Genomic DNA, 16,075 nt, shown 5'->3' with positions numbered 1-16,075 from the left:
ACCGCTTCTAGTTTTCAGACCCAGATGAAAGATACGAAGAAACTCGGAATTCCGGTTTACCCCAGGAATACAATCACTTTTGATAGACAGATCATAGAGGTGGGATTTACATGTTTTAGTAGAAGAAGTAATTTTAATCTTAAACCGAGGTGTTCAAACAGCGTTACGCAAAACATTTACCAGTACTTTGCAAAACGACTTCTAGTTTAAAGAAACAAATTTTAAAATTATTTTTTAACGGAAAAAAAAAATTTGAATACTGTGATTTCTTGCACCGTCAGAGAATAAGAGAAAGAAAATAGAGTATCAATTGTTTCTCACTATTCAGGTAAAAAATTGACTGTATAAAAAGATAGTTGACAATATATAGAGATTTTGTATTGGGTCTACTTCACATTAATTGTAGTGCTAACTTTATTTTCCACCCCTTAGCGACACCGAGATCATCTCGACGAGTTGTATAGAAAAATTGTCACGCATGCGCTGTTAAGCACAAGTAACGTTAACGCTAGAGTGATTGGGGAATGTAACGCTATGCAAAATCTCTCTAAAGTTGAACATTAGTAGTCGTAAGCCCATAAAATTGGGTCCACTGTTCAACGATGGTTATAAAATATAAAATAAAATCTCTCTAATAAAGAGATTACCCCCTTTTTCCATTAACCTTAACGTTATTTGATTTTCCGAGCGCATGCTCGAAAATTTACCTACAAAACACGTGTTCCTAAGGGATAGAAAATATGATTAGTGTTACGGTTAACATAAAACAAACTCTAATATTTAACGAATCAATTTATTGTTCATTATACCACCAAATAAATTCATGTCAAAAGGCAAAAATAGACAACATTATGCAAACACAAAAAAAGTAACAATTTAATCAAATGTTTGGATTCTTGTTAAAAGAGAACTCATTATAAGCCACTTCTTCTATAAAGGCATATTTATATACCTTGGTATTAGAAACAATAAAAATTAAGTGATAATTAAAAAGAAAAATAAGAATTTACTCGGACAATTTTTAATTTAATACTTAAAAATTGTTTGTTGACACACAAATGCATATTAAATTCTAACACAGTTTAAACAAAATTTATAGAGAAATTTCGATTGATAAATAAAAATATTCAACCCATCTTAATCCCCCTCTCACTTGCATGCAAAATAAGAAACAATCAAAGAAAGGACTAATTTTTTTTACAAAAAATATAATTTTAGTTTTTAAAAAATAAAATATGAGCTAAACTATACAAAAACAAGTAGTAATTATGACTCTAACAACATTCATTAATGTGCAGGGAAATTTCTAGCAATCATTATTTTACATATTTCAATTCTAAAATAAATTTAAGACAAATTGCACATGGTTTTTTACTGAATCAATTTTACAAAGATAACTATGTTGAATACAAGCTTAGAAAAAATAAAAATAAAATTTTAAAAAAATCAGGAAAAAGCGAACAGAGTTTTAATTCATATTATAATATGAATTAGAATTATATTTTTAATTCTGGAATAAATACAGTTTTTGAAACAGAGAGAAACAAATCAAATTCAGATACTGTAAAACTTTCCTTACAAAAGTCTAAACTGCAATCTACATTTTTTCCACGTTGAATCTTGAGCAGCATTTTTCTTCTCATTATGAACACATTTTTCTAAGTTATATGGATAAACACAAACTACGATGAACAAAATTATCTTTTTCCACAATGAGAAGCAAAATTGTTAAGTTTTTCTTCAATTGTTTGACTATCTATCAGTATTTAAAATAAAATACGCAGGACTTTTAAATTAATTTAAGACCTTTGCATTAAAAATTTATAGCCAACATTTTTGTAGTTTGGACAGATTTTCTTGTTGCAGCAGAGATGGCATTTAATGACAAAGAAGCCTTCTTTCGACAAACATCCATACTTTTAGAAAAGAATAAAAGTTATCGTTGGATGTAATTACTTAACAGAAGGTGGTAAAATTTTGAAACGAAGTGGTTATTACTTTTTACCTCTGAGATAATCGATTATCTCTTTCTGATTTCCTAAAATATGATTGCAACTAAAAACCCCTGTGCATAATATTAATTTTTTGTTCTTTTTTTTTTCAAAATAAAGATTCAAATTACACTGATAAAAAATTGAAGGTAATATAATAAAAATTAATGATCTCCCACACTTGATGTACTAAACGGTGAAAGAGAAACACTTTTATTTTAATAAAACTTAAAAAAGTAGAATTCTTTAGAGTTGCAATTCCGAAAACGTGTTCCACAGTGCACTATGGTTTCGAGAGTTAAGGTTTTTTTCTTAACAGGTAATTAGTTTTGGAAGCAGTTATGTTAATATCTAATTTAACCAATTATTTATTTAATACACACTTAAATTATTTTTGTGATTGATTTGACCTAGTGAAAAAAGACAGCAAAATTTATAATAAAATAAAAATTTTAACACTATATTGAATAAATTAGGAAGAGAAAACACATTTATAAAAAATAAAAAGCCAATATAAATACAAAGAAAAAAGCCATCTCTATCTCAATGTTTATAAGAGGTTTTTTTTTTTCAACAAAAATCTTTATTCCGCTCATTTATTTTAAGCTTAAAGAAATAAAACAAATCAATTGCTCCTTCAGAACTGAGAATTCAATTGTCTGCCATAAAAACTAAAATGAAAGTTGATAAAAAAAATTGTTTCTAATTATCTCAAAATAATTAGTAATTTTTCTTTGGTTAATGTGTTCACAATTGGCAATAAAAGCTATTTATAAAGTAGGGTTTCCGAAAAAGGGTCGGTCCTTTAGGGTTTTGCTGCCCCCCCCAAAAAAAACAAATGGTTTAGTGTATACACTTCCTTCATGAAATATTCCCTCATTCAAAACAATTCATGAATTATCATTTGTCGAAATTAATAGCAATATCTCAGCTGTAGATTTAGTGTATACACCTCCTAGATGAAATATTCCCTCATTAAAAACAATTCATGAATTATCATTTGTCGATTTAGTGTATACACCTCCTTAATGAAATATTCCCTCATTCAAAACAATTCATAAATTATCATTTGTCGAAATTAATAGCAATATCTCAGCTGTAGATTTAGTGTATACACCTCCTAGATGAAATATTCCCTCATTCAAAACAATTCGTGAATTATCATTTGTCAATTTAGTGTATACACCTCCTTAATGAAATATTCTCTCATTCAAAACAATTCATAAATTATCATTTCTCGAAATTAAATTTAGCAATATCTCAGCTGTAGATTTCGCTGCTGCCCGGCTACAAGGATGCTTATTGAGAGATCCTTTCTGAGAATATCTCCTATGGCACAATTCACATTCATATGGCTTTTCTTTAGTGTGAACAACAGTATGACTGATTAGGGCGGATTTACTAGAAAACAGCATATCACAATAATTACACGGAATTGCTTCAGCTTCATTATGAAGTTTTATATGTTTTTGATAAGCTCCTTTGTTTGAATATTGCTTATCACATACCTCACAAGTAAACCTTACATCAGAGTGGACAAATAAATGATTCTTCAAAAGCTCTTTATAGCGAAATCCTTTAGAACAAACATCACACTTGTGAGGTCTTTCACCAGTATGTATATAATAGTGTATTTTCAGATAATACGTAGAAGTAAAACGTTTGCCACATTTATCACATGCATACTTGTGTAATGGTTTATAATATTTTCTTTTTCTTGATTTTCCTCCTTGGAAATCTTTAGGTTCATGAGTTAGTGAGTGTTTACTCAATCCAGATTTAGCTTTAAAAGTTTTACCACATTTTTCACACATATAAGGTCTTTCCTGGCTGTGGGACAAGGAATGCCTTTGCAAATAAGCTTTTAAAGGAAAAGAAGCATTACATATTTCACAAGTAAATTTTTTAGAATTCGGTAGATTGTGCAGAGCTCGATGCCTGGATAAATTATTCCTATTAGACATCACTTTATCACAAATTTCACATTGATAGATTTCAATGCGCTTAGGGGTCAGATGCTGCCTGCGAACATGCCAGTCCAGCAATTTTTCGTACGCAAATCTTTTGCCACATTGATCACACTTGAACCATTTTTCTACATAGTGACTTTTTCTGTGCAAAAGAAGGCTATCTTTATCTGCAAATTTCAAATTACACGGTACACATTCTAACTCTTTAATGCGTTTAGTTTTGTGTGCTTGATTACGGTGCTTTCTCAACATAACTTTTTTTGTAAAACTCAGCTCACACTGGTCACAATCATAAGCATATTTTCCCTGTCTGCAGGAATTTAGAACATCAGCAGAAACATTTGAAGTTGAACCAAATTCTTTCAGACGAATGCAGTCATGATCGGTTAATGCTGATTCTTCGTTGAATATTTTATAGCATTTGCTACACTGGTACATCTCATGTACAACAATAAAATTTCTTTCATCTGTAACCATAGTTTCTTCCAAAGCATCAAACCTGTAACAGATAGAAACCAAATAAGAATTATTAGTAAAACTCAGGATTGTCATGAATATATTAAAAATGTTTTTATATGGTATCAAATATATAAAGTCTTAAAGTTGAGATATTTTTCAACTTGAAAGTAGGCTTTATTCAGGAAATAAGGGTGAAGGAAAAAAAGACTAAATATAGATAAGAACTAAGTGCCACTAATAAATTATAATTTTGAACTAATATAGGATAAAAAAATTTATACTTTTTAAAGGCTATACCTTTTATTCTGATCAATTTTTCAAATATACTCGTAACAGTTTTTATAATCATTTAAATACAAGTGCCCTTAAAATTAATTAAATATGTAGTTTCGTGAGTCGGCTGCCCACTTGTGATGACCATATATGTAGTTAATGTGCTTAATTAATGAAATAAAAACTTGTTATGCTTAAATAATTTGGAGTAATCAATTTTCTTATACATAAAAAAGGGCATTTTTTTGGAAAAATTAATAATCAGGATATTTTTTGACAAAAGCTTTGATATGTAATTATAAACAATAACTGAACATCCACCATCTCTCCTCTGCATGCTCTCCCCCTTTTTTGAGAGGGGTGATTTAAGGGGGGAAATTAAATTTCATCTAAAGAAGCAAGTGCGGCATTATTTTTCTGATGTATTTTATCATGTAGAATCACATCAAGCCAATCTTAAGAGGATCAAATTAATAGTTTAGAAGTTATAAGCATCTTATGTACAAAAAGTACAATTTTGTACTTGTACCTATTTTAACCCACCGACGGTTCTGCACGTAGAAAGTCGTACTTTTTTTTATGCTCGGAAATGGTCGTGAACGTAGAAAACCTCCCTCATTTTTCCACCTATAGATGGTCCTGCACGTAAAAAATGCCTCTGATTTTTGTCCGACGAAACGGCCATGCACGTGAAAAGTCGCTAATGCTTTCCCCCTTACTTGCGGAAATGGGCGTGAAATTCACTCCCTTCTCAGCTACGGTTAATTGATGTCCACTCCATCACCTGAAGGGTACAAATACTCAATACACAATAGAGTTGGCTTTCAAAGAAAATGCGAAAGGATTTTCGAAAATATTTAACTAAAACATTTTTTTTTTCAGTATAAAAAGAAAAGAAATCGGTATGGGAAGAGAATTACATGAGAAAATAGAACTAATTTTCATCTAATGTTAATTCGCAAAGATTAAAATTGATTTAAAAAAAAGTAAGAGATCAAAATTGACTCAGTACAGGTGATTGATTTTAATTTTGAAAATATAGTACAATAAATCTTGGTGAAAGTGATTCACCTAAATGTATGGAAAAAAAGAATCTGATATATTTAAAAATAATGTTTATAAATTATTTACATTTAATATTATCTTCAATTGTTTAAATAGTTTTCCATTTAGTTATATTTCTTTTTAATTTATAGAGTATTTAGCGAGTAACTAATGGTAGCTTTTCCCGTTATTGTTTTTTCTTTTGCTGGTTCAAAAAACATTTTCTAATATATAAAAAAAAAAAATTACAAATTTCGATTTTTTGTTAGTCATTAAAAAATTAATATTTAATATTCAGTTTCCATTTTTATTCTTTCAAAGTATTATCTAGTTTAAGAGGCAGGCATTAATTATTGAATTAATGATTCAATTTTAGTTAAGGGTGTAATTGCAGGTTGGTTAGCATCATCTCACTTAACCTCGAAATACTTTTTTCTCTCCATATGATCCTATGTTAATTTTTTTATATTCTCTCCCTCCCAAATCAGTTGCTACATTTCCAGTAAGTTGAGTTATAAATAACTTTCGATGCAGTTTAATAGAACAACAGTAAAGTTATACTTGTACTGAATTCACGGTTCATTAACTAAAATATCATTTTATGCGATTACCTATGGAAGAGTCCTAACAAAAAGGGGATTTGTTTGACAGCGTGAAAGCAATTTTTTTTAGCACCAACTTTTTTTCAAAAGTAGCTTCAAAAAAGAATTTTGAAACTAATTTGGTGTTGATTTAAGTAGGGAATGATTGGTATGTAAACCTTGTAAACTGATAGCATAGCACTTTGAAATCTCTGAAAAATGTTTAATCAAAATCATAAACTCATCAGTATCAATAAGCAGTGCAAAAGTATTCAAATGTAGAAGAGGGAGTATATTATTATTAAATGTCAATTATCTGACAGCTAGGCTTTTAGACTTTTTTTTGGTTAGAAATTTGTGTATATATTTAAATTATATATATGCATAGGTTTCACATGAAATTTAATATATTAATTAATATTTTAATTAATTTCCTAAAATTTTTGTTATAAAATTTTATTTCCTTTGAAAGATATTCCTATTTTTCTTGGGAATGTACCACCTTAAAAGTATTAAAATATCGAATAATAACATGAATAATACGAAGTCTTATAAACTGCTGAATAATAAATGTTTTATTATTTCTTAAATTGATTTAAATAAACGATTTTGCTCTAATTTGCTCTAATTAAGTTTATACAAACACATTGAAAATTTGCTACTTTAACCCTTTAATGGGCCATTTATTTCTAGTAAAGGTAAGTTAAAGTATTTTTGGAATTGAAATTGACAAAAGAATAGTAATTGATATATGAAAAAGAAACCTCATTCAGCTTAGGTAAGTATATTTACCACGATTTATTAGGAACTCATTGACTTTTATTTTTCGTTATTTATAAAATAAATTTTATAAATGCTACAAACTTTAAAAGGAATTATATATTTTATAACTTTTATACGCTTTTTTAAACTAATAAATGGTAACCAATTTTATTCAAACGCGCTTCAAGAAAGCTGAAGTTGTTAAATGGAAACCTAAATTGAAAGTGGTAAAAAAGTTCGCTATGAACTTTAAACAGAGGTGTTAAGTATACTTATCATGGCCTTTGAAAGGGTTAATAAATATTTGCCTTAGGGAATTTTATATAATAACCAGTATAATAATATTGAGATGTTAAAGTTTCAAAAAGTTTCTACATATCTGATATTAGAAGAAATGTATTGTAAATTGTTTTTTCGTATTTTGCTCTTGAAGATGCCCCCCCCCTCCCCCAGTTATGTTATTTTTGATGTTTAAATTTATTTATTATACCCTTGAAATAAAATAAGCAGTTCTATATCTTTTTGCGCAAACTCTTGAAATAACATTTAAAAAAAAATTTATTTTTTTTAAATAATCGCTTGTAATTTTTAATATTTAATAAAAAAAAATAAATAATATGACATTCTAAGAATTGTAATGTACTCAAATTTGTTATAATTTCATAAATTATTTAAAGCTAACAAAATCTTATTTTTATAATTCGTTTACCCAAAATATGCTCTTAATATTTATAATATACTTATTAATTTTAACACTTATTTATTAATAATAATAATTAATTAAATCAGGTATTCAACAACAGTCTGCTGTGAGCCAGAGGTTCATAGAAGTTAAGGCTCCACACACAATGGAATAATTGTGATGGTATGATCTTCCTTACGCACAGGCCACCTTTACTTCCCTGACAAGCATGATAGTAAATTTATAAAAATATACCATCAACTTCTGACGATTGTAACAAACTCTAACAAAATAACTCAATTAAGGTAAATTGCAGTAAAAGTGGAGTTAAATTACACAAATTATTGTGCTGGAGTAAATATAAAAGTATTATTGAATAGTTATAATGAACGAGATATAGTTCCATCAAATATGTAAAATTAATAATTAAAAGAGTTAAAGTCTAAACAGCTGAAGGAACAAAAACTAGATATTTAGTAATTTTTATTTTGCTACTAAGTGTTCATACGAGCTTTCATCATATCTAGAAATTAAATAGATAATTTCAAAATGAGCATAAGTCACATATTTTACTAAATCAAGTTAGCATTGGCTTTGCCATGTTTTTAGGTATAAAATTAGATTTGTACAAAAAAGAAGTGAATAGCATCACAACTAGACTCTTTATCCATGTGTCATAATTTTTATTTAATGTAGAAAAAACACGAGTCGCGAATTGAAATCATTATTTTAATCTTTTATTAAAAGAAATTTTAATTGAATGAATTTAATAATTAAAATAGATATTTTAATTTCGTTTTACTAATATTTTTATGACTTCTAAATAAACCTTTGCGTTGTTAAAAAAATAAAAAGCAAAATTTTATTACCATATTTACCTTATCTCTAGAATAAATACTTATTATTTCATTCTAAAAAAACAAAAACAAAAAAAAAACAAAAAAAAACTCGTGCCATTTTTTAAATAACTGATTCAATGCAAATGAATTATTAAAAAAGGTTTGTTTGAAATATTTCACACAACTTTAAAGAATATTTCTGTCTTTATACCATTAATGGGAAAGTTGATTACTCCAAATTAATTAAACACATCCACTTCTACATAATAAGTCGAATTTTTTTTAGATACATTTTGATGCATTCTATATAAAATAATCTATGTTATTGACAAAAAATACTGTAATAAAAAGGATAATGACGTAATAAAAAGAAAAATATTGATAAAAACAAATTTTAAAACGCAACGCTAGATTTTACTCATTTTACTTGTTTCTTTTCTTTCTTTTTTTTTTGCCACAAGAGATTCTATACTCACTCACAGCTCAAATGAAATATTTTCAAACAGATTGAAAAAGTATTTCTTTCACGTCCAAAATGACCTGAGCAAAGGGGACAGTACGAACAGTCTATAATTACACCTCAAAAAGTAAACCACCCCACCTGTCAAGTAAATAATAGGAGAAAAATGGCCTTTCAAACACCATTTTCCATTATAGGGGGGTAGGAATTATCTCTTACCGTTTGGCAAGGGTTCTTAGAAAATGCAAGCGGCTATTTTAGGAACAGCAGTTTCTAGATATTGTAACCATTTGGAAGAAGTCAAAATTTAGATATCAAAACCGTCAGTGGGTTAAAGCTGCCACTGAGATAAAACTGTAAGAATTAGTAGCTTTAATTGCTTCAGATAAAAAAAAAAAACCAAAATAGAAATTACCAGAGGTATACCTCCGTACATTTTGTAATAATATGTTAGAGGAGGAAAATAGTTTTCTTTCTCTAACATATTCTTGTACAGTTTAATTGCATAAAATAATCCAAATAATGCATTTTTTTTAGACTTTTACACGCTATAAAATATATGCAATAATAAGTTAATTTTAAATACACAAAATGCAGAAGTCTCAAATTCAATCTATTGAAGATGAATAGATATAACGTTATGTTTATGTTTACAGAAATTCTCAAAATAAATAAATAAATAAAGAGAAAATATTTATGAAGTAAAAATTTGAGTTATGTTACGTGCTGTACACCATAAACATTTTTCTGAAAGTAATAGTTGTAAATATATATAAAAAAAAATACTGAATTCAATCTTTTAAAAAATCACAAACACTAAACTGATATTTTTTATTTAACTTAATTTTTCAATACAAAAATAACAATTAAATATTGAATTAGAATTTTGCCAAGAATTATAAATTGCACTGTGTTAAATGAAAAATAATTGGAGTAGACTAAAAGTAATGAGTATTACATAACTTCATTTTCTAATTTACTTTTCTTAGTATTCATTTCCCCCTCAAGTAACTATTGTACAATAAATTTTGTTCAAATTGTGTATTTTGTCATAAAAATACTTCTTTAAAATGAAAAGTGTAATAATTAGCAAATGTAAAAATTTAATGTTAAAATTTGTGTATCTTACAATTTAAATTTTTTTTTACTATTATTAAATAAAATAATATAAAATAATAAATTATTAAAAAAACTATTTTTGGCATGGAATTATCTTAGCATAAACAAATTTTATATTTTTGTGCAAAAATTTTTAAATTTGCTCAAAAAGTTCTTGAAACATAAATAATTACACAAAAAGTATAAATCAGCATTAAAGTGTTCAAACTTTCAACTGCTCTCCTGACAAAACTATTAGGAACCTATCTCCCAGATTACGATTACCCCTATGTTTTGTAGGTAAAATATGAAAAGACGTCAAAAATAATGCATTTTTATTTCGAGAAATTCCTTTTTTTGACTGACTTCATAAATTTTAAATATTGTCTGCACTATCTTATTAGGTCCAGTGGCTGGGTGGCGCAAAGTTGGTTTGTCGTCGGCCTAATGAGCCCAAGTCTGCGGGTTCGATCCCCGGCCCAGACACCGGATTTTTGGAATGCAGAAAATCCTCAGCGGCCATGTCGTATGATTATGCGGCATGTAAAAGATCCCTGGAGTGCCTTATTGGCTCAGAAACTAGACATCCAAATTAACATGACCAACGGTATCTCACCCATTGTGGTGGTCCTGAAAGAGTGGATACCACCTCTGGAGAATGCACTAGGTCTGCTCATCGGCAAGACCGATAATGCAGCTCATTGGAAATAAAAAAAATCTTATTAGGTCCCTTTATAAAAACCATTAATATTGAGTTCTAGTAAGTGAAAATTAAATCGTTAAATCAAAAGTTATACAGGGTGATTTTTTTGCATGCTGCACATTTAAATAGTATTAATTTTTATACATAAAAAATCAGATTTACAAGTTATTGAAAAATAAGAAAAAACTATTTTTGAAAATGAAGATGAAAGAATGTCTGCTTGAGAAGTAAAAAATAACATAAGTTTCTATGACACAAGCATACCTACAAAAAAAAAAAAAAAAATTGGATTTCAAAAACTTTAATTCTAACAAATAGGACATATAAAGGCACCTGTATAGATTTTGTCTAACTATACAAGTTCATTGAACAACATTGTAAAATTATATACTGTTCGCTTGTTGTAGTTGTTGTAGTTCATTTACATCGCACTAGAGCTGCACAATGGGCTATTGGCGACTGTCTGGGAAACATCCCTGAGGATGATCCGAAGACATGTCATCACAATTTTGATCCTTTGCAGAAGGGATGGTACCCCTGTTTCGGTAGCCCGACGACATCGCACTAGAGCTGCACAATGGGCTATTGGCGACTGTCTGGGAAACATCCCTGAGGATGATCCGAAGACATGTCATCACAATTTTGATCCTTTGCAGAAGGGATGGTACCCCTGTTTCGGTAGCCCGACGACCTGCACGCGAAGTCGAGCACTTTACGGTAGAACAGTTTAACGAGGACCAATACCGCACACCCTCGGTCCCTACGCAGACTAATCCAAGTGGTCACCCACCCGCACACTGAACACAGCCAGTCATGCTTGACTTAGGTGATCTGTTGGGAACTGCGTCTTAACGATCAGTCCACTGCGAGACATACTGTTCGTATTATGACATTCTATCAAATTAGTTAGTTACTCAAATTCATATGTTTAAGTATTAGTTTAATTGCTACATTAGAAATGTAGTATTTGCAAGAACAAAATTTTAAAAACATATATATAATAAAAGATTATTAAAGAAATTTTTTTACTTCATTTTAACACAGACTGATGTGGTTTTAAACCTCTGTCTCTGGAGAGAATTTTGTTCAGGAGACTCAATATCTTCATCCATTGCTTTAAAAAACACAGAACATTTATAAACATACAATTATAATACAAAAATATTAAAAGCTGAGTACTTATTAAAAATAAATACATGAATTAGTGCCTCTACATGATATAAAATTAATTTCAGTTAACTCAAAGAAACAAGTCGGAAAGCTTAACAAATTCAAGGATTTTTATATTTTTATATTAAAAGAACAACTTAGATAAGAAAAAATAATTACAGAAAATAGAAAATTAAAGTATTAAATGTGTAATAATAGTTCGGAAAAGATTCTTTTAAAATTAAGAAATTTTCTTGTTACAATACATAAATATCCTTAAATATTAAAAAATTTTGTCATTGAAATTGATTGAAATTAAAGATACACAACTACTTTTGAAAAGTGTTACGGTTAATATTAACATAATGTCTGCATCCAACGTTGTTTTGTAATTATAAAAATGCTTGAAGTATTAACACTTGACATATAATTTCTTTTAAAGTAATATAAATGAGTTTAAAAAGTATAATTAATCTTTTGCTCTGGAGCAGATAATAAAAAATATTAATGTAAATAAATTTAAACAAATATATAATTATTAGATTACAAAGCAAATTAGATTACATTTATAACAAACAATAAAAAAGGTAATTTAAATTTACATTTATCCTAAGAGTTTACTTTTCTTTATTATTGAGGAAGCAAAATTTGTTACTAATATGATATCAGATAGAGATGATTGTTGCTAGAATTCTGAAATTATAATTTTTTTATCTAAGTGAAAAAATTTTTTTCCTTCTCTTTCAGTTAATTTATATAACTTCATGAGCAATAACATTTCATTTCAAACTCTGAACATTAAGTAAAACTTTCATAATAAAATTGTCACACTACTTTGAGAAAAGCTTTAAACTTGCTCAGTAATTTTCTGTTACAGAGCATGACGGAAAAAAAAATTCTAATTTATTTTTCTATTATATTTTTATTAATATTTTACACAGTCAAGGGGCCACTTTTAACCTGGTGGGTCATAGATTGTACATCCCTTCTAAATAGATAAAAAAAAATTATTCTATTAACATTTCACAACAGGTTTTTTTTAAAATTCAAGTTAAAATAAATATCTTTATTGTTTATATTATATAGCAAGTGACATATTGGCTCGATGTTTAGATTATATTGATATTTATATTATATAGCAAGTGACATATTGGCTCGATGTTTAGATTATATTGATATTTATATTATATAGCAAGAATAAACACCGAAAAATATATATGCATCAGTTTTACAGTTTTCATAAGTCATTATAGTAGTGTAGTACAGTGCTAAAAAAAAGAAAAAAAAAACTAGCCATTTTTACATTCTTGGACTCAATCTTAATGGTTCAAAGGGATGACCTCAAATATGCTAATTAATTAGAGCAGACGGTACTTTAAGTTACTAAATCATACACAAAAACGTACTTTCTCTGAATAAACATAACTTTTTTACATAATTATTTAAAAGTATGTTATTTTACATAGTAAAATACAAAATTTGAACGAAATCAGTTTGAATTTTTCTTCAATTTTAAATATACAACTGTTTTAAAATTTGATTTCTCAGGAGCTATTAAACCGATTTCGCTCAAATTTTATATTTAAAATGTAAAATTGCATACTTTAAAATAGTGTAAAAAAATTTATATCTCAGAATTCAGAATTTTTTAATAAAACTAACTATTATTTAATAAAAGAATAATTATTTACTGAGAATTATATTTTGCATTGAATTATTTTTGGATAAAGAATTTTATAATTGCAGGCAAAAAATTTTCAATTCACTTAAAAAGTTCTTGAGATATGGTGAAAAACACAAAATGTAAAAAAAACTTTAAGGAGTCCAAACTTTGGATTAATCTCCTGACCAAACTATGGTGACCTTATTTTTTCAATTGCGTCTACCCCCTATATCTTGTGGGTCCGAAATCCAAATCCATTGAAAAAAAGATTTGTTTATTCAGAAAAAGTATTTTTTGTGCCTTGATTTCCTAACTTAAAGTATTGTCTGCACTAATTAATTAGCATATTTGAGAGCAGCCCCTCAAACCAATAAGAATGAGTTCCTAGAAAGTGAAGATCCAATCATTAGATCAAAAGTTATTCAGGGTGGTCCTTTCTTTTGGCATACTCAACATTAACTGGGCTCTTCATTTAATTAATTTAGTGGATTTCCTACTCTATTAGTTGATTTTACAAATTGGTTTTTAAATTCTTTGGCATTGAGAAATTTTGATTCATTACAAACATTTAATGCTTATTTATGTAGCTAATGATGCATCTGCAACAATTTTTACTTTCAAAACTTCTAGCAATATTTAAAATTGTTTTATGAGATATCTGATTAATATATCGAGACACTGCAATATTTGTAAATCCTATTCACTTGTAATTTTACTGTCACAAAATACTTAAAAAGTATCACTAAACTGGGGAGTTTAATTCTAATGAAAATCATAAAGCAGGAAGGAGTCAATCTTTTTAATTATAAGCCTTGATTGAGCAAATTCCCAGGTATATTGAGGAAATTTTTATTAAATGGTTGTTTTTTGGTTAAAAAGCCAATAAAAAATTCTGTTATTAAGAAGATTTCTTCCAATTACTTGAAACTTTCTTATTAAAGCAGTAAAAAAAAAAAATAATAATAAGACTGTTTCTAAAAATTAAATCCTTTCAAAACTATTTAAAAATATCACTCTAAATTCATTTGTTCAAAAATTGGGGGATATTTCTACACTGGTATCGGTTAACGCGAACTAAAATTGCTAAGGAGTCCAAGACATTTTAAACTCAAAAATTTTTAAGGTTTGCCCAGGGGGGGACTACAAGGGGACATTTAATGTCGATCCCCTTTTTGTATATTTCATTAGTTTCTTGCAGGCCACTGCTCAAAAGTCGTCGAAGATATCAATATTTAAATCGCTCCAAGAATTATATGCAACTAAACAATAAAGGGACTTAATGGGTCTGAGTGTAGAATAGGGTGCCCTTTGGATTAGACACTATACCTTGAAGCTTTTATTGCAAATAAATTCTCCCATTTTTTCTATTCAATTTTGATTTCTTATAATCAGAATTATCTCATTTTAAAACCATCCCCCTCAGCTATATAAGAACATATAAAATCGTCAAAATAAATGAGGCATCCGATTATAAATTTTTTTCCACACAATGATGTGAAATTTCTCATTGCCTTGCCAAGGAGGTTCAAACAAGAAAAAATAAAGTCAAGGATTATTCAAATCAGTGAAAATATAAAAATATATCAAAGATGTGCATGACGCGATATGTAGTGAAATTAATGCAAAGTCTTGGAAACTTTCGGGCAGTGGCCCGCAAGAAACTATAAAAGCAAGAAATCACAGAAAGGGACCCAACTCAAAGTGCTTATAATACATTTGTTTTTGTTTTTAAATTGCAAAATTAAAATCTATTGTGCGCCTTTGCAACACATCACGATATCCCAAAATTATAAAAAGTAAGCCGTTTATTAAAACATTTTCAAGTTTATTTTTGTACAATCATAAGTTACAACTTTGATAATTTCATTTGATCCAGATTTAACAATTGCAGAAAAGTTTAATTGCAGCAAGAAATTTTTTTCAGAAGAAAGGCAAACAGTAAAATAAGCTAATAAGTACAGAGTAAAAAGAATTTAAAAGAAAATCGTGACAAACGTTGTTAGAAGACACTCCTTGTAAATAAATCTACAATAAATAAATATAACAATCATCCTAATTTCTGTTGATTATATAATACTACACAAAACTGAACCATAGTAAAATTATCATTGGAGAGTATACACAAAAGTTATAAATATTTACCAAAAAAAAACGCAAATTATCCCGACCAACGAGGTAAATTTTGACCTTTTTGTATTTATTTTTATTCTCAATAATTAACGTTTTTAGCAGCCTATATTTGTACTATTTACCCTACTACGCACTTTGCTCGATAATCCTTGGCTGATAAGTTATGTTCTTCTGTCAAATGTTATACGATATTGAGTTAGTGCGCTCAATCCGATTTGACTCGGCTAATGTGGTCATATCGTTTTCTCACATGTGTGTGATTTAAGCAGCT

The 16,075-nt window shown here is 28.2% G+C and overlaps 1 protein-coding gene across 1 annotated transcript; it reads right to left on the bottom strand.

Annotated features, from left to right (window-relative positions):
- Positions 1 to 779: 779 nt before the first annotated feature.
- On the bottom strand, positions 780 to 15,967 carry LOC107445057 (uncharacterized). Its single transcript, XM_021148090.4, has 3 exons — positions 15,817 to 15,967; positions 11,892 to 11,976; positions 780 to 4,460 (listed from the first exon to the last, which is right to left on the bottom strand). Exons 2-3 carry the CDS (start codon positions 11,972 to 11,974, stop codon positions 3,212 to 3,214), a joined length of 1,332 nt encoding a protein of 443 aa, XP_021003749.2. The 5' UTR covers positions 11,975 to 11,976; positions 15,817 to 15,967; the 3' UTR covers positions 780 to 3,211.
- Positions 15,968 to 16,075: the final 108 nt, after the last annotated feature.

Source organism: Parasteatoda tepidariorum, chromosome 5 (genome assembly GCF_982258835.1).
Source record: "Parasteatoda tepidariorum strain Cologne lab strain chromosome 5, Ptep-v5.0, whole genome shotgun sequence".
In the NCBI taxonomy this organism is placed as follows: Eukaryota; Metazoa; Arthropoda; class Arachnida; order Araneae; family Theridiidae; genus Parasteatoda; species Parasteatoda tepidariorum.
This window is presented reverse-complemented; position numbering and strand designations above follow the sequence as displayed.